Below are 22,764 nucleotides of genomic sequence, written 5' to 3'. Positions count from 1 at the left end.
GCACCAGGCGGCGGGAGGCGGCCCATCCGCCAGAAGCCTTGCGAGCAACAGTCGCCTCGAACCAGCGAACCGACGTCCCCGCGCAAGGGCCTGGCGCGAGGGGCGGGGCGCGCGCGTCACGTGAGCGTGTTTTGGGCACGTGACCCGCGCGGGTCCAAGGCTGGCCCCCGCCCCCTCTTCTCCTCCCCTCGGCGGGTGTGAGCCGAACGGCCTCGCCTCAACGCCTAGCGCCCCCCTCAGCCGCCGCCGCCGCCGCCACCGTCTCCGCCTCCGCCCGCCGGCCATGTCCCCCGGCCGCCGCCGCCGCCGCTCGAGCGCGGCGCTCCCGCGGCCCAGCGCGCAGTGAGCGCGGGGCCCTCTCGCCGCTCGCCCGCCCCGGGGCCCCCTTGTTCTCCGCGCCGCCGCCGCCGCCGCCGCCATGTTGGGTTTAGAGCCGCAGCGGAGCCGCCGCCGCCGCCGCCGGTGAGGGAGGCCGAGAGCGGAGCCCGCCCCGCCCCGGGGCCCAGGGAGCGGGGCCGCCTTGGAGCCCGGCCTCTGCCCGCCAGCCGCCTTCCCGGCCCGCCCGCCGTGCGAGCCAGCGAGCGAGCGCCGGGCCGCGGCCGCGCCTTCCGCTCCCGGCCCGAGCGAGTCCGCCGCCCGCCCGTTCGTGCCGCCGCCGCCGCCGCCGGGCCCGGCCAGAGCCTGCAGCGGAGCCCACGAGAGTCAGCGCCATGGCGGAGCAGACCTACTCGTGGTGAGTGCGGGGCTCGGGAGGCCGGGGCGCGGCGCAAGTGGGGGTCGGGGCGCCGGCGCTGCCGGCTGGGGGCAAGAGGAGGAGGAGGAGGAACAGGTGCGCGTTGCGGGGGGGAGGGCACGGGTTGGGGGTGCACGCCCCCCTCGTCCCCACCAGAGGGGGCGGCTGGCGCTGGAGGAAGGCGGTCAGCGGCCGGGGACCCGGCGCCCGAGAAGGGGGATGGAGGCGGCGGCGGCAGCGGCCGCGGCGGATGTCATCTGGTCATGGGCGGAGCAGGTGATGGAGAAGGGGAGCATGACCCCAAAGGTGGGAGGCCCGCGGATGGGAAGTTGAATCCCCTGGGCACCCCGGAACTGACTTGAGGGGGTGGCTTCCGGGCAGGAGGAATTGAAAGGGTGGGCAGAGGCGGGCCGGGGCAAGGGTGAGCCCCTGGGTTGCGAGGAAGCTGGTGGGAAAAACAGGTGATAAAAGAGGACAAAGTTGGAAGTTGTGAGAGAGGAGGAGCCGTCTAACTGGGACCGCTGCTCAGCACCTGGAGGGCGAGTGCAGGCAGAGTTGGTAAGGTGGGCAGAGGCCCGGGCATGACGGAAGGGTTAACGGCGGAAGGAGCGTCTTGGGAGCCATGGAGGGAAGTCCCTTGTGAAGAGTTTGGAAGGGGAGCCTGTTTGGATAACCACATTCTGGAAGGGAGGTCGTTGGTGGCAGTGGGGCATGCGTAGAATCTTTGTGAGGGTCGGTACTCTGTTCTTCAGAATTTAAAGTGGCCTGGTGCCCTGGGTCAAGTGTGGAGATGGAAGATCTGCAAGATCTGCCCATTGTTATAGGACTTTTAAAGTTATTAAATAGCTTATTAAGGACTGAGAAGCGTTACTATGTAGTTTATAGAGTGAGAACATACCTGTCTTGAGAAGGGAGTGCGGTGTTTGGGGAGAAGGGGATGAGAGGCCTCCCTGTAGCATGTGGAGGTGGAATATTTGCAGGAGGGGTTGAGGGAATGATGATAGTTTCCTTGAAGGGTGGAAATTGGATAGTGCGGAGGAGGTAGTAACGGGAGGGTGAGGAGGCAAGAAATGGGATGATGGTGTGGGGATGGGGAATCCGGTTGCAATCTAGAGAGATTGAAGGTGGTTTGCCTTTGGTTTGAAGCAAATTTGACTTGGGACAGAATTGTGTGCTTTCCCTTGTTAGAAAAGAGCACAATAGAGTAGGAAGGGCAGGGCATTTGGAGTTGGAAGACTTGGTTTGGAGGGCCGGTTCGCCACTAAGTTGCTTTATAACTGGGCAGGATAGTAAGTTCTCCGTTTCTTTTCCCTTACTACTCGATAGGAGAATTGCCTTTTTCTTGGGTTGTAAAGATTAAATGAATAACTTTACAAAGCACGTGGCAAGCTGCAAAGTGTTACATTTTACTACATTAGAGTTAGGGCAACAGAGAATGGGTAATAAGTGAAAACAAAGAATGGTTTTAGGTGGAGGGCTTTAATTGAGTGGATGCTTTGTGGTGGTTGGCGTTAGGATAAGTCAGGAACTCATTCTGTCTTCACAGAGGGAAAGAGGGTTGATGGTTGAAGACGATCTTTCAAAAGGGAACCTCAATGATGTGCATACAAGCTCAAAAAGAAGATAACGGAAAGACTGAAATAAAGTAACACTAAAAGAAGAATTAAAACGTTGGTAAACAGTTGTGACCGCATATGTATTTTTAAAAGCTGTTTAATTGGATAGTTTCGAGCAACAGAGAGCTGCCTCTCCCTAGCAGGTAATAAGGAACACAAGATTGCGGCTGGAGCTTTCTTATGGACAGAGTAAGTTCGCCTTGTGGTAGCTAACTCATCTCAAGCTCTTAACACTCTGGCCCAGCTGAGAGTCCTGATGGCTACCCTGCTTTGTGCTGTATACAGGCCGCGGATGGTTGGAGGAAATACACTGGCCAAGAAGTGGGGGAAATGAGAGTGTTTCACTAGGTAGGTTGGCCACACACCATCTCTGTGTGATTTTGGACAGCTCTGCTCGTTCAGTAGGGACTATTTTGTGAAGTTTGATAGTTTACAATATTCATCCTACTGAAATACTTCAATCTCAGCTCCCTTTGGCTTTACAGGCAGAGAAGCTCCTTGAAATCAGAGTGCTTAGCCTGTCATCTTTAGTATGTTTTGAGATGGAGAAACTTTTTACATCATCTTGAGAGAGGGAGTTGTCTGAGGCGAGAGGACTGGAAAACCAGGCAGCTTTCTAGGTTCTGATAGTTACCAGAGGTAATGATCCATGTGGCAGTAAGGTACTTGTTTAATTCTCCCAAGGCCCTGAGGTCGGTGATCACTCCCTGTTTTAAAGAGGAGGAAATGTAGGCTCAGGAGGACAAGTGATTTGTCTAAGATACTTCATCTGTGATGCTTTATTTTGTTGGACATGAATTCTCCCATCATTTTATTCATTCTCCTTGAAATGTAAGTATGGAAAAGGTATTCCAAAAGTACATGTAAAGTGAGTTTTGGAATATCTCTCATTTGCAGTATGTTTGTCACCATTCCTTAGGTTCAGGCAAATAAGAGTTGATTTTTTTTTTTTTTAATAGACTTATGCTTTATTTGTATGTGGCCTTGAGGAAAATCAACCTCGTGGAGACCACTGTGGCAATATAGATTTGTTTGAGGATGGAATCAGCGAAGAATGTAGAAGTCAGAAGAATGAAAATAGGTTTCTTTAGGATTTTCATATAATAAGATAATGGAAATCATAAAGCAAGATTGGCCATGAGGTGGTAGTTGTTGAAGCTTAGTGATGAGTACACGGGGGTTTATTATTTTATTCTGTATACCTGGACATATTTACATTTTTCATAATAAAAAGTTAATTTAAAAACTCTACACATGCTGTTCATGCTGTTTTCTGATTTCTTGTGCTTGCTTTCTGTGTTGAGAAGCTTTCTGTGAGTAGGTGTATTAAGAATATGTAGGTTATGAGCTGATGAATGAGGGGGCACGAGCCACCCAGGTAGTGGGCAGGTAGCTCCCTGAGCATGCGAGCTTCCACTTTGGGCACATGAAATCCATGGGGTTGCTCTGGCTGAAGGTGCAGTTTCAGTACACCCATACAACAGAAGTACAGAGTTCCCCTTGTCTGTGGGGTTTACATGCCAGGACTCCAGTGGATGCCTGAAACCAAGGATAGTACTGAACCCTAATATATCCTATGTCTTCTGTATCCATACATACTTACGATAAAGTTTAAATGCTAAATTAGGCCTAGTAAGAGATTAACAACAAAAAATAAAATAATTATGATGGCATACTATAATAATGGTCTCTCAGAATATCTTACTGTACTGTACTCACCCTTGTCGAGATGATAGGAGATGATAAGATGCTTATGTGATGAGATGAAGTTAGGTGCATGAACATAGGCATTGTGATGTAGCATTAGGCTATTATTGACCTTCTGACAGTACGTGAGGAGGAGGATTATCTGCTTCTGGACTGTGGTTGACCCTGGTAACTGAAATCGTGGGGCCCCATGAGCCAGGGAGAGGGTAGACCTGTGTCCCAGGTCATGAGCAGGAGATACATAGCCGGGTAGCAAGCACCTGTGATTGGTGTGGAGGTCAGTAGTTTGGGGGGCTTAATGCTAGTGGTTATTTTTAAAAGGTGCCCAGGGAAAAGCAAAGCAGGGACTTGTGGTGAGTATCCCAAACTTGAGTCCTCATCTGAATGTCCAGACTCTGGGTGTGATTATGGATATCATACTAAAAAATGGCTAGGTAGCAACTCAGAAAAACAAAGTTCTTGTTCTCAACAGTTGTTTTCCTCATCACACTTTCTTCCTAGCAAATTCTATCAAAATCCTGTCACCGAAGGGTTCACTGCAAGTTCCACTGAGCTGTGAAGCATTTTCTGAACACCCCAACTGAAAGTGATCTCTTTATTGTTGATACTTGTAGCCTGCATCATTCCTCCCTTTACATGTGTGAATACCTGAGCCTCTTCATTAGATTGTAGACTCCTTGAGGGTAAGGACACTATTAACACTAACCTCTGTCTTGCCCATAGCTCCTGCTTAGGAGCTGATTGAGTCAACATGATTTTCAGGGTGTTTCATCCTTTGTTGAAAGGATTTTTTTTTTTTTTTTTTAATGTTTATTTATTTTTGAAAGAGAGCGAGAGAGTGACAAGAGTGCAAGCAGGGGAGGGAGAGAGAAGGAGACACAGAATCCAAAGCAGACTTCATGCTCTGAGTTGTCAGCACAGAGCCCGACGTGGGGCTCGAACTCACCAGCCGTGAGATCATGACCTGAGCCAAAGTCGGACGCTCAACTGACTGAGCCACCCAGGCACCCTTGTTGAAAGAATATTTTAAGTGTAAAGGGAAGCTACAGTTAGATGAGTGTTTATTATAATCCATATACTTATAGAAGAGAGCTTTTGGTAACTTAGTTTCCTGGTATCACTTGCTATAAGAATGAGTAATGCCATCCTTAATAAAGTTTTAAATAAAAGCTATTGACATATGAAATTGAAGTTATTGGTAGTAACACCACAGTCTTTATCATGATTAAACCACAAGATTCTGCTTGTATCCTTTTTACTTGTTAAGTGAGGAAGTAAAGGAATGCATGTGAAAACACAAATAGAAGGTGCAAACTAGACTTTTATTAATTTGAGAAAAATACCTTGCTTGATAAATATTTTTGAGCAATTGTTTTAGCTTAAGTTCTGTGGGAAAGGGGAACTTGTCTCTCTTTTTATTTTTTAATTTTTTTTTTTTAGGCTTGTCTCTTGATGGAGTCAATGCAGTACTTATTTATAAGTGCACTTGAATCTTGGTGGTAAAAGTTACTTATGTTAGGGTTAATGTTGGTGTAGGGGGAAAAGGAAATAAGTACATGTGAACCTCATTGGGATGAATTTCGTTACCAAAATAGTATCATAATAATTTATTGTGTTTTCTCCATGCTAGGGCTTTACACGCATTGCTAAGTAAGGAAACTGAGGCTCAAAGAATTTAAGTAACTTGCCAGATAACATGTAAATGGTAAAAGGGCTCAAAGTCCAGACTGACACGAAAATTCTGTCACCGAATCTACTTTCATTTCCACAGTCGCCACTCAAGCCAACCCATCTTTTGAGTGAGTTCCTTGTTAGCCTCCTCACTGGGTTCCCCCCATTCTCCACATGATGGCCCTTCTGAGTGGCCTTCTAACTCCTTGACTCAGATCCTGTCAATCCTCTGCTTTTAAAACCCTTTGGTGGCCACACTTAGAATAAAATTTAAGTTCCTTAGTAGACTCTTCATAGTCTCATCTTGTGTGTGTCTCTGAGGGATGACAGACCATAAACAAACTAAAAGTTACACAAGGGTAAGAATCTATTTTGATACTCTCTCCAGGGCCTGGCACGTAATGGGTAGCTCGTAAATATTTACTGAACAAATGAATGAGAATGCTTCCCTCTGGCCTACGTTTAAGATCTGCTCTAAGGATTGTATTATGTTGAGGTGATACAGTGTTATGATAATGGACTTTATCCTGTGAGGTATTTACAAATAGTGCTAAACCTGAGAGTGAGAAATAACACAGATCTCTGGAACTCACGGAAGTCACTTCTACTTTGCAGTTACTGTTGTGTGTCATTTTATCTCCAGTGATCATATCTGATTGTTGTATCTTGTGGTCATTGCATCTAATACAAGTTTTTCAGAGAGAAAATACTCAGTTGAAAATATGTCTCTAGTATTATAAACTTTAGATTTGCTCATTAAAAAAAATTTTTTTAATGTTTATTTATTTTTGAGAGAGACAGAGACAGAATGTGAGTGGGTTAGGGGCAGAGAGAGAGACACAGAATCCGAAGCAGGCTCCAGGCTCGGAGCCGTCAGCACAGAGCCCAACGCGGGGCTCGAACTTACGAGCCGTGAGATCATGACCCGAGCCGAAGTTGGCCACTCAACCAGCTGAGCCACCCAGGCGCCCCAAGATTTGCTCATTTTAAAAACATGTTTTGCTTAGAGTTAAGGTGCTGTAATAATGGTTTGGTGATGCATGATTCAAGCTGAAAATTAACCAAAACTAAAACCAAGAATTTGTACCAAAATCATTTTCCTCAATGTTTCTTATGAAGCCTGGGGAGGGGGAAGGGGGAAGCTGGAGAGTTTGTAGCCATATCAGCCTATAATTTAGCAAGTAGTATTACGAATTAAAATGCCTAATGTCCGTGGATTTCTCAAAACGGATTTCTACGTGACCACTTATTTTAGAGATGACAAATGCCACTGAATTGAGGTGTTATGTAGTTCTGTATAGTTGTATTTTACTTCAACATAATAACTTCATTTTTATTATTCTCACGTTTCATCAAACTATCTCAGGGAAAATCCAGGGGTGTTCTAAGAGGAGAGAGTGTGTCTAACCAAGTGCTGTTTTAGTTGGCTACGTTTGGCATCTGAACTTCATGTGGTTGCTGTCCCTGGCAATAGAGCCATAAGAATGACTTGATTTATTAGATAATATATTTTCTGGCGTTTAATGGTTGTTTCTTGAGAGTTAAAGGGAAGTATTGGTTTTATTCATTGTATGTTTAAAGCAAGAAATTTTTGGAACTTTGCAACAAGTTTCTGTAACACATTTTCCAATCCTCACTTAAAAAGTGAGAGGTAGAGTTCTCCTCTTCCGTAATTTTAACCTCTTAGGTGTCTAGAGGGGCTTCAGGTGACCAAATTCAATTTTACAGGGAAAATCTACAGTTAGTCCTGATGATCCTCACAATGAATTCTTACCTCTCAGATTTTATTAGTAGGTCTCACTAGGTCCACAGCTTAACATAAAACAGACCTACTCATTAGCTGTGATTAGACTAGATTGAGGACCTGTGAAAAGATTTGAAAGTATTTTTAAGATATTAGACTGATGAATATGCAGTCGCCTAATAGAGACCTAGTAGAAAATCCCATTTCTTGGTTTGTAGGTTGCACCCTAGCTTGGTAAGAAAACTCAATAATCTCTATTTTGGACTGCTGGTATTGATAGTGAAGAACTATTAAGGGATAAAAAACAAAAGTGCACTAAAGTAGAGGTGTGCCCAGTTGTTTTTTATGTAAATTGTATTGAACGTAAGTGATGGCTCAGAAAGTACTTGATTCTGCCAACGCCATTCACTAAATTTTTGTTTGAAATTCTAAAATACGAGGATCTACTTCTGTTCTGGTTTTTTTTTGAATTGGGAAACATTTGTTGGGGGGTGATTTCCATCTCTGATGAACTGTGAGCTAGTCTTGTCTTGGTCCCAGTATTATATTCTGTACAGTGTTATGCCTGTCCTCCATAGAATTGTTGCAAGGATTCAATGAGATAATGTAAGTGCAAATGCTTTGTAATTGCTAAGTGAAATATAAAAAGCAAGGTATTTGTTCTCTACATTGTAAGATCCAGACAGGTTCCAGATACAGGTTCCTCACTACAGAAATGATTTTTCTCATTTCACGAAATAACTAGCATTTAACTTTGAGATGTTCAAATAATGTTTTATAAAAAGAATGAGAATAGTTTGCAAATTGTCATTGATTTGTATTGTTGCCTTTGAAATGTGCTGTAAGGTCATCTTCTAGTCCTGTTTTGAAGTCCAACAAACAAGAAAAACCATGAATAAAAGCTAAGTTTTTTCATAAAATAGTTTTATTTTGATCGCTTGAAGGCAGTTTCCTTCATAATGTATTCATGTGAGGGGAAGAGAGCAGTGGTATGGATAAACCTAGTCTTTTCCTGGTTTTCTCTGGAATGGCCAGGACACTTGGACCCTAAAATGTGTGAGGAGGGGCTGTTAGCAGTTTCTTATCTGTTTCCCTACTCTGTACCAGGTCTGCCAGGCACACCCATTTCCCCTCATCTGAAGGCCTCAGATTTTGGCTTCACTCTTGACCTAAATAGGACATGTGCAGCAAAATTTTAATTGTTTCTTCAACTTACTTATACAGACATTTTGACTTAAGTACAGTACTTGACTTTGTTGTTTCCTTGTCTTAAGTTTTGCTTGAGTTGTCTAGCTTTACTCTCCAAATCTGTAAATCTTCAGGCTTTGCGTGACAGCCTTAACTTTTAAACATTGGACTGTATGCTTTACTGACTTTATAAACCCCCAGAAATTTACATTCATTTCTCAAAAATGCTTGGAAAAATACTACTATTAGAAGTAAAAGTTAGTTTAAGAGAGTGAATTCTTTTATCTATGCGTTGATTAGTGCAAGCACCAATACCTTAAAAATATTTTCAAACATTGGGGCACCTGGGTGGCTCAGGCGGTTAAGCGTCCGACTTTGGCTCGGTTCATGATATCGTGGTTTGTGGGTTCGTGCCCTGCGTCGGGCTCTGGGCTGACAGCCCGGAGCCCCGAGCCCCGAGCCCCGAGCCTGGAGCCTGCTTCCAATTCTGTGCCAACTTCTCTCTCTGCCCCTCCCCCACTTGTGCTCTGTCTCTCTCTATCAACAATAAATAAACGTAAAAAAAAAATTTTTTTTTCAAACACAGCTTTCAGAGGGGCTAAGTCTAGTCTTGTTACAGAAATGCCACCTGATACTGCTGCAAGGCTAGCAGAGTGAAAGATTTGAGATAAGATCAGTTAATTAGGAGGGAGAGAATAGAGAGGGCAGAATGGAAGACCGGAAGTTGAGGCTTGGGAAACTCACAACTGAGAATGGGAGGAAGAAGAGGAATCAAAGGAAGTTCCATCAGAAGTAGGGTAATTAGCAAAGCTCCATGGCAGTGAAAGAAAAGGCACAGAGAATTTGGGGGGGCAAGAGTGTAAAAAGCTACAAGGTTCAAAGAGAATGAAGAAAAAACAGGCTATTGAATTTGCAAAGGAAGTCATTAGTGAAAGTGCACTAATAAAGATCAGAGTAGTGAGGGTGAAAGGCAAATTAGGGAAGGGTAATGAAGAAATAAAGGCATCCTTTGGGTACTGGCCATTTGTTTGCCAAATAAGATGGGAAAGATGTAAGGAAAGAGTATGCTTGGTATAGACAGGGCCATAGGGTCTTCTGTTTTTATTGATAAGGTAGAGAATTGTATATTTGAAGCCAGGGAGAAAGAGAAATTGATCTTGGAAAGAGATTATTATTATTTTACTGTAGTTTAAATTTAGAGATTTTTATTTATTTATTGCAGTCATGGATTTCATTTAGGAGTTGTGAAGGGAACTTAATGGGAAATGAACAACACTTAATGGGGATGTGACATTTAGTCTTTGATTCTTTGGATCTTTACATGAGTACTATTTCGGATTGTATTTCATTTGGATGTCTTGTTTTCGTGTGTGTGTGTGTGTGTGTGTGTGTGTGTGAGAATTGTGTCCAACCTCTTTGGTCATTTGAAACATTGTTGCCTTGTAATCCTACTTCCCTGTATTTTCTTTAAAATACTTGTTATTTCTGCCAAACTGGATTACTCACTGTTTCCCCTTTTATTCAAGCTCTTATACCTGGTTAGCCTTTCTCCCAAGTCTCTAAATATGTAAGTCCTATGCATCTTTGAAGGTCCAGCTGAAATGCTTTCCTCTTGTTACAGAATCTTTTTGATTTGTCTAGAAGAAATATTCTTCTGATGCCTGTAGTTCTTTATCTGATCCTGCCATGTGGCAGCACTTTGATGATTTTCTGACCTTGCATTGAATATATTTATGTGGCTGTCTTCCTGCCTTGACCGTGAACTCTGGGTAGAGGCTGAGGTTTTCTTTTTTTTAAAGAATGAATGTCTTAGAGGTGACATTTGCCAGGTGCTGGATTTTAGAATATAATGTTTCCTTAAAAATATAATGAAAGGGCACATAGAAGAGAGGAGAGAATACTTACCTAACATCTCACAGCTCTTTGAAGAAAATACAAAAGTAAAATTGTTATTGTTAAGTTGGATCAAGTGCTGTGGCCAGATTTGCCTAACTTTCTAATATCCGTATAGCACCTTGAGAAGGAAAGTGGCTCAGCCCCCGAACCAAACACCTATGGGAGGAGTTTACAGAGGACCACAGGCTATTTAGAGTCAGCGTCTTCGTTTATCTCAGTCTTCTTCAACTTGACTGCAGACCAACTGCTACCAATTTATTTATACTTGATCTCCCAAACAGGCACTTTGTGATATAATACTATTTTTTTTTAAGTGGAGAAGCTCTGCTTTTTTTTTTTTTTTTTTTTGGTAATTAGCAGGGGACGAGTTTCAGTCACATGCTCAAATGAAAATATTTTGCAGGAAACTTCCTTTGAGGTATGAGGAGCAATAAGTTATGTGGAAACCAGCTTCTGAGCAATTTAACATTTTCTCTCTTGCTTCTATTTCAGAGTTTCATATTCCTTGTATTTAAGCTTTTGTTTAAAGAGTTGATAGCATGATCAGTACCTTTGAGTTACCAGAGAAATGTTTATATTATTGGTTGCATTCACATGAGTGTCTTTTTAAAATTGCATTGCAGTGTTCAGGTACAATTTGGTGGTGGTATAGGAGATATCTGTAAGGGATTGGATATCAGAAGTTTAAGAGAGAAATTGTTTTTGGAAAGTAATAGATTTTATAAGTAAGGATCTAAAAGATATATTTCTGATGATTTATCTTAAGAGGATTTTATCATATTTTTCCTTAATTTTCTTTACATTTTATCTGAAAATATTCAGTTCCTTCATATTTTTGTTGCTTTTACTATCAAGAAAGTATATATGTCTCACAATAATATTATTTGTTTCAATTTACAAATTGTTCCTTATGTTATAAAGAATGAACCTCCAATGTAGTCTAATGTTTAGATTAAAAATACAATTTTTTTCTGGAAAAAAATGGTGCTAATTTTTTTTTAAACAGAAACTTATTTTGCCTTCATCTTTTCCCTGTTTTTAAGAGACTGTTTTCTCTTTTAACTCATTTCTTTCTCTTGTTTAATAATTGTAATTCAGAAAGGGCAATTAAAAAAAATCTCGGCCTAGTGAGTGCATATTTTAAATTGCATAGATACAGCAGTGCCTCAATCTTAGCTTAGAGTTCAATAACCTAGTCGTCTGGATAGGGATAAATCAGGAGTTTGGGGGATTAGAAATTTGTTTTTGTTTTGCACCTTTGTATGCTGTGCAATGGTGAAAATAACTGACAGACCTAAGGATGATATATTAGGCTGGTATTCATGGATAGCAAAGGTTCCAAGACCTAATGCTAAAGGTTACCAACCAATTTAGAACAAAAGGGACTAACAAGTAGAAGTGAGAGAGAACAGTGAATAGCAGATGTGATTGGACAGTAGAAGCAAGGCAAAGGTTACGAGACTCACGCATCAGGAAACTCAAGTAGTGAGACCAAATGGAAAAGATAGTCAGCTACTAGAATAGGAAACTCAGCCAGAGTCATCATGTGGCAAAGGTGCAAATAGCCCCATACATCTCTGCAAATCCAGCTTTGTGCTTCAGTTTAGGCTTACCAAGTTGATAATGAGTCAACATATATATATATATATATATATATATATATATATATGTATTTTTTTTCTTCAATTTTAGAAACAATTTGTCTCCTCTTCATTCCCATCGTTGTCCCTAGATGACCCTTATTTGTGTTCCCTTAGTACATCGTACTTACCTTTTTCTTTTTTTTTTTTAATTTTTTTAACGTTTATTTATTTTTGAGACAGAGAGAGACAGAGCATGAAGGGGGGAGGGTCAGAGAGAGGGAGACACAGAAGCGGAAACAGGCTCCAGGCTCTGAGCCATCAGCCCAGAGCCCGACGCGGGGCTCGAACTCACGGACCGCAAGATCGTGACCTGAGCCGAAGTCGGCCGCTCAACTGACTGAGCCACCCAGGCGCCCCCGTACTTACCTTTTTCAATTATTGTTTGTTTCCTTGTAAAGTATTGAGGGCCTGATTATATTTTGTGTCTTTATCCTCAGTGGCTTGGCACATAGTTTATTTAAGTGTTATTCTAGGGGCACCTGGATGGCTCAGTTGGTTAAGTGTCTGACTTTGGTTCACGTTGTGATCTCATGGCTTGTGGGTTTGAGCCCCGGTTTGGGCTCAGTGCTGAGAGCCCAGAGCCTGGAGCCTGCTTCAGATTCTGTGTCTGCCTCTCTCTCTGCCCCTCCCCTGCTCGTAATCTGTCTCTCTCAAAAATAAGTAAACATTAAAAAAATAAATATTCTGTATTTTATTTTTTAAAATAACCCTAAAAGTAAAATTAGTAAGATGGAAGGTTATGTGATATCTTCTGTTGCTTTCAACTTTCAGTTTAAGAGCTTGAAGGGACAAGCATCAAATATCATTTGGGTCTATAGGTCAGTCTTTTACACTAAGTAATTGAAAATATTATTGTTGAAGATGTTAGGCTGGACCTACCTTGGTTATAACTAGTTTATGGAACCTCTTCAAAATACAGTGGGAGAATTGATCACTGTGTTGGTTAGCTGTTGCTGCAGTAATACTGCATAACAAATTATCCCCACACCCGGTGGCTTAGAGTAGCAGTCTGCAGGTTGGCTGGGCACCTTTGCTTCTTGCTTCAGATCTGTAAGTCAGTTGGGCGGCTCTGCTGCATGTGTGTTTAATTTGGGGTCTAGACTGAATGGGCAGCAGCATCTGCATGGGTGTGTGGGGGGGAGTTCTTCTCATGACAGTGGCAGAAGCATAGGAGGGCAGGTGGAAACCTACAAGACTTCTTGAGGCTCAGGCTCAAAACTGGCATACTGTCATTTCTGCTTCATTCTTTCAACCGAAGCAAGTCTTTGGTGGAAACCAAAGACAAGGAGCCACAAAACTAAATCTTCCCCGTTTGTGGGAGGAGCTGCAAAATCACATGGCTACAGAGTAGATTCTGGGAGAGGCGAGGAATTAGTGGCAGTAAAAGCAGTCAACCACAGTTGGAAGTTCCCACTTCCCTTTCATGTGACTAGGTGTCACTTTTTCATTTTGTTCTAAAATGAAGCATATCATATAGTCAGATTTCATGTAGGTCTCTTTCTCTAGCATTCAGGTTTTCTCTCTAATCTTTTATATTTTTAAAATAGCATTTTTGAGGTATACTTCACATACCATATAATTCATTCATTTAAAGTGTACGTCTGGTGGTCCCTGGGTGGCTCAGTTGGTTAAATGTCCTACTGAGCTCAGGTTGTGATCTCACAGTTTGTGAATTTCAGCCCCTCATCAGGCTCTGTCCTGACAGCTCAGAGCCTGGAGCTGTTTCGGATTCTGTGTCTCTCTTTCTCTGCCCCTCCCCTGCTCTCACTCTCTCTCTGTCTCTCTCAAAAATAAATGAAATATCAAAAAATAAAAATAAGTGTACATCCAGTGGTTTTTAGTACATTCACAGAGTTGTGGGGCCATTGCCACAATCAATTTTAGAACATTTTTTTTTCCACCTCCAAAGAAACCTTGTCATTAGAAATTACTCCCTTTTCCCCCTTCTCCCTAGCTCCTGGAAGCCACTAATGTACTTTTGGTTTTTATGGATTTGCCCATTTCGTATAAATGGAATAATACAGTATGTGGTCTTTTGACTTCTCTTAGCATGCTGTGTTCAGGATTCATCCATGTTGTGGCATGTATTGGTGCTTCGTTCCTTTTTATTGCCAAATAATATTCCATTTTAGGCATATACCATATTCTGCTTATCTGTTCATCAGGTGATGATTGTTTTCATTTTTTGGCCATGATGAATAAATGCTGCTATGAACATTCATGTAAAAGCTTTTGTGCAGATGTATATAAATTTACGTTTCTCTTGGGTAAATACCTGGGAGTGGAATTGCTGGCTCATTTTGTTTCTCTGTGTTTAACATTTTGAGGAACTGCCAAATCGTTTTCCAAGACAGCTGTACATTTTACATTCCTACCCACAATGTTTGAGGGTTCTCATCTTCACCTCCTCACCAGCACTTGTCATTGGCCATGTTTTTTTATTACAGCCATCCTAGTGAGTGTGAAGTGGTTCTTACTTGTGTAGTGTTTATATTTAAGGGTTTATAGAGGATAAAAGCAGTGGTTTAAAATGTTAGATCTGTTTGCACTTAACAGGGTAGTACCAGAGTTGCCACCTCAGTTTTAATTACCTAAAAAAAGGTAAATTGAGGGGAAAAAAATATAATATTTTGACTCAGATTTTTCTTCAGGCTACTCCTTATTTTACATGCTAGAATCATTTAGCAAGAGATTAACCTCAGGTGATTGTTAAACTAGTTCTTTACCTTTGAGTAAGTGAATGCCCAGATTACTCCGGCAGCCTGCTGTGTCATCAGTAGTCTTGGGACTGTGACTGGTTTAATGACTGAAGTTGTTGTTTTTTTTTGGGGGGGGGGGCGGGGGTTGCATGGAGGGAGTCCTCTGTATCTGTTCTTTGCCAGCAAGGTAATCACTAGAGGAGTTAGTTGTAAAATACGACCTTTTTTGGGGCAGCACTGTTCAATAGAAATATAATGAGGTACACATGTAATTGAAAATTTTCTAGTAGCTGCATTAAAAGCAAAAAGAAACTCATGAAATTAATTTTAATAATGTAGTTTATTTAATCCAGTATATAAAAATATTTAGATCATTGATTATATGTAATCAAAACAAAAATTAAGATGTTTTACATTTTTTTAGTACATAGTCTTTTCAGTTCAGAGTAGCGACATTTTAAAAACTTAACATCTACAAGTGGCTGGCAGCTGCCATATTGAAGAACAAACACCATTCTGGAGGTCTAAGAGCTTATGATCAGGATTTCTGCTCACATGTATGATGATCTGTATCATTAGGAAAAACAGATGAGTGCTTGATCAGCCTGTATTTCTAGTTTCTCAGTTTTATGTTGTTACTGCCTTTTCTTTTTTTAAATGTGGAAGAGAATCTTCAGAGGGGTACAGAGAGACCAGCTCCTTACAGCTCAGATTCTTGGCTGTGAGTAGAGATTAGTTAACAGGAGAAAGAAGAACTTTGGTCTCCCTCATCATTAAGGGTGTGGACCAGGTTCTGTAGTTCTTGGCAGGTGAAAGAACTGCTACCATTTGGTTCTTATTCTAATTGTTCTTGTACATTCAGGGTCTCATTTGGCCTGCTGTTTATCAGTTATATACCACTCGTACTGTGTGACCACATAGTTCTCTCTTGGTTAGACAAAATAAGGCTGTGGGTTTGATCTCTGTAATTAATGACTGACTCTTTGCCTGCTGGGGCTTCACTATAGTAACTAATGCAGAATAAACAGGATTCTCTCTTCCATGAGTTTACACTGTTGATAGAGACTGCTGGCATTTTGCCAGCAGATGTAATTAAGACCACTTCAAGAGAAGAGATTTCAGAATGGGCCATTGTATGGATGGTGTGTCCCAGTCAATCATTTGATTACTAGAGGGACTGAATTTGGTCAAGTGTCTTAATATTTGAGTGTCATTACTCATAGCTTATATTTTCTAGTTTGCCTCAGCCCTCACCACTTTCTATTGCCTCACACAGAATCTGTATATTACTGGTTTATATCATTTACCTAGCCCCTGCAGGCAGTTGAGTGTTGACCCCCTCCTGATGTCTATGATCAGTTCTAGGTCATTGCCACAAGGGTGGGTTAGGGATAAGGAGATGGCTGATCAGCGCCCCAGTGACAGTGGATAAAAAAAGACTTTATCTTATGAGTACTTACATCGTGAGACACAAATACTCCATACTTGACCACTGTATTAAGTTTTGCTGACTATTGGAGGTCTTAATGTTCTAATAAATGTTCCATCAGCTTCTTCTTTCTCTCTGGCCCCACTGCTGACTAGGGCATGGCCCCGGGCAAGTCTCACCCTCTCCATTAGTGCTGAGACCTCCCACCAGTGTCCAGATACCAGACGCCAAATTCCCTTTCTATTTTTTTTAAAGTTCATTTATTTTGAGAGAGATAAGAGCGTGAGAGAGCAAATGAGCAGGGGAGGGGCAGAGAGAGAGAGAGAGAGAGAGAGAGAATGAGAGAGAATGAGAATCCCAAGCAGGCTCTGCACTGTCATCACAGAGCCTGATGCGGGGCTTGAACTCACAAACTGTGAGATCATGACCTGAGCTGAAAATTAAGAGTTGGACACTTAACCAGCTGAGCCACCTAGGTGCCCCTTGAGTTTTTGATACACATTATGATTTTGATAATTTCCAAGTTTAGTTTGACACTTGTTCATTAACTTCATTTTTGAAATGTGCTTGAAAGAGAGAAATAATGCTTTTTAGTTTAGAATTTGAAATGCTTTGATTTATTGGTATTACAAAATATTCATTTAACAGTTGTTTTACCTGTTCTCAACTGAGTGCACAGACTGCAGTGACTAAGCTCCAAGTTGGTTGGCTCATCAGTGGGGATAGAATTGGAAGCCTTACTTCTTCTCTGGTCTTAGGCACTAAATAATTCCACTCTTCCGGTGGTAAAACCTAATTTAGACTTCTTCTGATGGCAAAAAAAACAAGCCCTAACTGACATGAAGTTCATTATATTACCTGTTTATCCCTGTTAGGGTGACTCTTTGCTTTGCTGCAGAAATATTTGTGTTTGGTTATGGGGTACTGCCCGAAACCGTGCTAGGGTAATCCTAGTACAGGTTCTGTGTTTTCTTTTTCGTGGGTATGTGTTGCCTTTCTAAAAGCCAAAAAGGGGTGCCTGGATGGCTCAGACAATTAGGCATCCAACTCTTGATTTCGGCTCTGGCCGTGATCTCACAGTTGTGAGATTGAGTCCCACATTGGGCTCTGCCCTGAGCATGTAGCCTGCTTAGGATTCTTTCTCTCCTCCTCTGCTCCTCCCCTGCACTCTCTCTCACAAAATAAAAACAAAAATAGATTTAGGGGCGCCTGGGTGGCGCAGTCGGTTAAGCGTCCGACTTCAGCCAGGTCACTATCTCGCGGTCCGTGAGTTCGAGCCCCGCGTCAGGCTCTGGGCTGATGGCTCAGAGCCTGGAGCCTGTTTCCGATTCTGTCTCCCTCTCTCTCTGCCCCTCCCCTGTTCATGCTCTGTCTCTCTCTGTCCCAAAAATAAATAAACGTTGAAAAAAAAATTAAAAAAAAATAGATTTAAAAATCAGGATTCTGAAACATCCCTGGCTGCAAGAGTATCAGATGAGGAATTATGGAACTCTAGTACTACACATTTTATTGGTGCAGTTTTAGAAGATGTAGATAAACAGAAAAAGAAAAGAAAAACACTTCTACCTACCCCCCCCCCATCCCTCATTAAATTTGCTGTGTATCTTTCAGGTCTTTTAAAAAATGCATATGCTTGTGACTGTTGTTGTTTAATTACACACTAGTTCATAAAAAATCAGAAATCTTGAATAAGTAGTAATAAAAAAAATTATCGTTACCTAAAATTTAACTTACCTAGAAAATTCGTGGCAACATTTCATGGTACCCTTCTGGGTATTATAGGAAGTATAGATTATGTTTTACACAAAAATAAGGGTAGATTCATACTGTATTTTCCTTCTTGTGTCAAACTTAATATCTACAGAAGAATAAATGTTCTGTGTATGTTAGTTATGAGACATAATAAACACTCATGAACTTCACCAACCACCTAAAGAACTGCAGGATTACGAGTACTTTCTTGAAGCACCTGTGTGTGTACTCCTTGATCCCTCCTCCTACCTACCCTCCTCCCCGTCACGAATGTGATGTTTAACATTCCCTTGTTTTTTAAAAAACTAGTTTTACTATGTTTTACTGTATGATATAGTGTTTATTTTTACTTTAATTTTTTACAGTTGAGTATTGTAAAGATATATATGGTGTCTTTTATAATTTGCTTTTTTAAAATCAATATTATTTCCAAGACGTGTCCCACTTTTTGTACTCATTTTCCACTAATGTATAATATTCCAGCCTGTGAATTATATCATTATTTATTTATCTATTTTCCTGTTGACGGATATGTAGGTTTCCAGTTTGGAACCGTTTCAAAGATTTCTGCTGTGAACATTCTTATATATATTCTTGGTGTTCTCTTTTTTTTTTTTTAATGTTTATTTATTTCGAGAGAGAGAGAGAGAGAGAGCGAGCACGCAAGCCCTAGCATGGGGAGAGGAAGAGAGAGAATCCTAAGCAGGATCCACACTGTCAGTGCAGAGCCTGACGCGGGGCTCAATCTCACAAACTGTGAGATCATGCCTGGTGTTCATGTTTGAGAGTTTTCCTACGATTTATCCCTAGGGCTAGAATCTAACCATCTCTCCTAGGTGAGTGCTTTTGTGTCGTAAGAAATCCCTCTCTGGCCTGAGGTTTTAAAGGTATTCTCCTGTATTTTTTTCTAAATTGGAGTTAGTGTTAATACTTTGCCTTTCATGTACAAATTTTTAATCTAAAATCTAGATTAAATTTAGAATTTTGTCTAAATTAAGATGGATTTAGTTAAGACTAAGACATCTGGAATTGTTTTATTTAACCATAGGGTAATAGGACTACAAGATTATTAATTATATTATTATATCCTGTTAGTAGAGGATAATAGGAATCCAGTTGTCACAGCTATATTTATTGATAGTCCCTTCTTTTCTCACTGATCTCCGATGTTACCTCTGAGACTCTTTTTGGTGTGTTTAAGTAATGTTAGATGGTAAATAGTACTTTGTTACTAAACAGCAAATAGTATTTTGTTATCTGCCTTTTTTTCTATTTAAAATACCTTGAACATCTTTTCAAACCGTTAAATATAGGTTAGTTTTTAGTGTGTACATAATAGACCACTATATTCAGCCCTTCTTTATTATGTCTTGTTCATTCGTGATCCTCCAGTCTCCCTCTCCAGGAAAATATAGCCAGCTTTCTCTCCATTCTTCTAGAAATGTATGCTTGAAAGCACATGTATAAGTATAATCCTGTGTAATCCTCCATTTTTATTGTGGTAAAATATACAAAATATAAAATTTTCCATTTTAACCATTTTTAAATGTGCAGTTCAGTGGCATTAATGAGTGCATTCAAATTGTGCAACCGTGGTGTCACCACCACCCATCTCCATAGCGTTTCCATCTTACAGAATGGAAGCTCCATACCCATGAAACACTAAACACTAATTCCTCATTCTACCCTCCTCCCTTCCCTTCCCCTTCACTGTCTCAGTGAATTTGACTACTGTGAGTATCCCGTCTAAATGGGGACATACGCTATTTCCCCTTTTGTGTCCAGCTTATTTTGTTTAGCATAAGGTCTTCAAGTTTCATCCATGTTGTCGCATGTGTCAGAATTTCCTTCCTTTTAAGGCTAAATAATACTCAATTCTGTGTATATGCCACAGTCTTCTAATCCATTATCCTTCTGTTGGCTTTATATTATTGAATAATGCTGCCATGAACATGATTGTACAGATATCTGTTCAAATCCCTGCTTTCAAATCCTTTGAATATATACTCAAGTGAGATTGCAGATTGTGTGGTAATTCTTAGTTTAATTTTTTGAGGAACTGTCATATCATTTTCTATGGCAGCTGCATCATTTTACGTTCTCTGCAGTGGTGCATAGGGTTGCAGTTTTCCCACTTCCTCTCCAACACGTGTCGTATTCTGTTTTTTGATCATTGCCATCCTAATGGGTGTGAAGGGTATCCTTGTGGTTTTGATTTCTATGTTCCTAATGATTGATGGTGTTGAGTGTCTTTTCATGTGCTTATTGACTATTTATATATATTTGAAGAAATGTCTCTAAGTCCTTTGCCCATTTCTTACTCAGGTTGCTTGATTTTGTTGTTGAGTTGTAGTTGTTTATATATTCTGGATATCAATCTCTTATCAGTCCTATGATCCGCAAATATTTTTTTCCCATTCCATAGATTGTGTTTGCACATTGTTAATAGTTTACTCTGGTGCACAAAATTTTTAATTTTGATGTTTATTTTTTTTTTCTTGTTGCCTGTTTATTTTTGCTTTTGGTGTCCTATCCAAGAAATCATGGCCGAATCCAAGGTAAGGCTTTTCCCTTGTGTTTTCTTCTACGAGTTTTCTTGCATTGGCTTTTATGCTTAGGACTTTGATCTATTTGGGATCCATTTTTTTTTTTTATGGTAAGCATTCAACTTCATTCTTTTGTGTAATCCCTTTTTGATGAAGTGATCGTGTGTTCTACACACTGTCATGCCATGTCTTGCTTTTTTCACTTAGTAATGTATCTCAGCCCCACTAACTTGTTTCTTTTTTGTTCTATCCAGCATTCAGTTGAACAGTGTAAGTCAGTATGTAGGAGAGGTTTTTGAGTATGGCTGGCTACCTTAACGAACAGTTAAAAGAAAATCACATAGGAATGTTAAACCCAGGAATGAAAACTGAAAAGAAAAGGCAAAAGCAAGGAAGGGAGAAAGAGGGAATATAAGGGAAAAGATCATTAACTTTTGCTTTCAGGAGGACAAATGCAATTTTGTTGAAAGTTTATCAGGTTTATATATTCTTAACACACTGTGTGTGTATATAATTTATCCTTAAATCAGTCCTCTGAAGTGTAGGTATTGCTCCCTTCCCCCGGCCATTTTACAATTGAAAAACTGATTACTCACCCAAGATTATAGAGTTAATGAATGGCAGAGCTAGAATTTGAACACAGATATTTTTAACTCCAAAGCCTAGGCTCTTTGCCATTAATGGTTCTCTGAGAATAAAGGGAACCTTTAATCAAGTAAGCCTGAGAAAGGCTGCATATTAAATTCTTCTCTTGGAAATTCATAGTCTGAATTAGCATATCATGAGCTCTGGTAAGTCAGGTGGTAAAAAAGAAATCTGTTTGATTTTGTTTTAAATGTTAAAAGACACTTGCTCAGGGGAAGAGTTTGGCATCTTAACAGTACCTAGAACAATTCCCCCTTAACACTATTTTGGGAAGTTCCACTCATACTTGTGTTTTCTTTGTTGTATCAAATTTCAAGAAAGGCTAAGGACAGGAAATTAAATCCTAACCTGGTGAAGAAACAATCTATAGAATTACCTAACACAGAGCAGGCATGCAGCATTTTGGAGCTTATTTCCCAAAATCTGTAAGGTAACTCAAATGGGCAGCCAGCTGCGTTTCCAGAGGTGAATTGCGTGTGACTACAACTTCCCTTGTCCACAAGTAAATAATAAGCTCTAGCTTTATTTCATTGTGTATGATATGGTAAAATTACAATACAATAGAAGAATTTAAGAGGTTCATTTGGAAATATTTAAGAAAAAAATAACACTTTGACCCGCAGTTCTTCTTACATGTGAGCTTTCAGTTAAGGATTCTATCTTGGTCATGAATTGTGCATTTTAGCTGTACCACAGATGATATAAGCTATGATTTAGGAAATGAAAGATTGTCTCTATTATGAGTGTGCCACTTAAACATTGAACAGAAACTAGTGTCAGAGATGGTCAGCAAATGAATGAATCAGCAGCCTATTTGCATTTATTTTGCAAGAGAAAGCCATTTTTCAGTTTGAGACCCAATCCCTTGCTTAAGCATTGCTTTTAGTATTCCATAGGCCTAATCCTATCTTCATGATTTTACAGAATGTTCTTTGATTTTCCCCCATTTATTTTTCCAAGTTCTCAAGTTGTGTAACATATCTTGTTAGTGTTAAAAAAAATTTTTTTTTTAATGTTTATTTATTTTTGAGACAGGGAGACAGCGCACGAGTCAGGGAGGGGCATAAAGAGAGGGAGACACAGAATCTGAAACAGGCTCTGGGCTCTGAGCTGTCTGCACAGAGCCCGATGCGGGGCTCGAACCCACGAACTGTGAGATCACGACCTGAGCCGAAGTCCGACGCTTAAGCGACTGAGCCACCCAGGCGCCCCGTTAGTGTTTTAATTGGAAGTACATCACGTTTATTTTTTAACTTGGACAAAATTGTCTGCTTCATGATACTGTGGCATATTCCTTTTCTGTAACTAACCAAGTTTTTCCGCATTAAAGTTTAGGTTTTTTTATACATTCACTACACCAATTAACAAATGTTTTATTCTTTTTGTTGCTGTTTTAATGGAGATACTTCCGCGTTCCTTTTCTAGCTGGTTACTACTGGTGTACAGCATTACCATTGGTTTTTGCAGACTTACTTTTTATATCCAACAAGTATAG

At 40.8% G+C, this 22,764-nt stretch overlaps 1 protein-coding gene across 1 annotated transcript in view; it reads left to right on the top strand.

Moving 5' to 3' along the window:
- Nucleotides 1–225: 225 nt before the first annotated feature.
- SPPL3 (signal peptide peptidase like 3) overlaps nt 226–22,764 on the top strand; it is a 138,012-nt gene continuing 115,473 nt past the window's right edge. The window contains exon 1 of the mRNA XM_027043980.2: nt 226–733. Within this exon, the coding sequence (XP_026899781.1) occupies nt 711–733 (23 nt within the window). The 5' untranslated portion in view covers nt 226–710. The remainder of the gene's footprint in view (nt 734–22,764) is intronic.

Source organism: Acinonyx jubatus, chromosome D3, assembly GCF_027475565.1.
Source record: "Acinonyx jubatus isolate Ajub_Pintada_27869175 chromosome D3, VMU_Ajub_asm_v1.0, whole genome shotgun sequence".
Taxonomy (NCBI): Eukaryota; Metazoa; Chordata; class Mammalia; order Carnivora; family Felidae; genus Acinonyx; species Acinonyx jubatus.
This window is presented reverse-complemented; position numbering and strand designations above follow the sequence as displayed.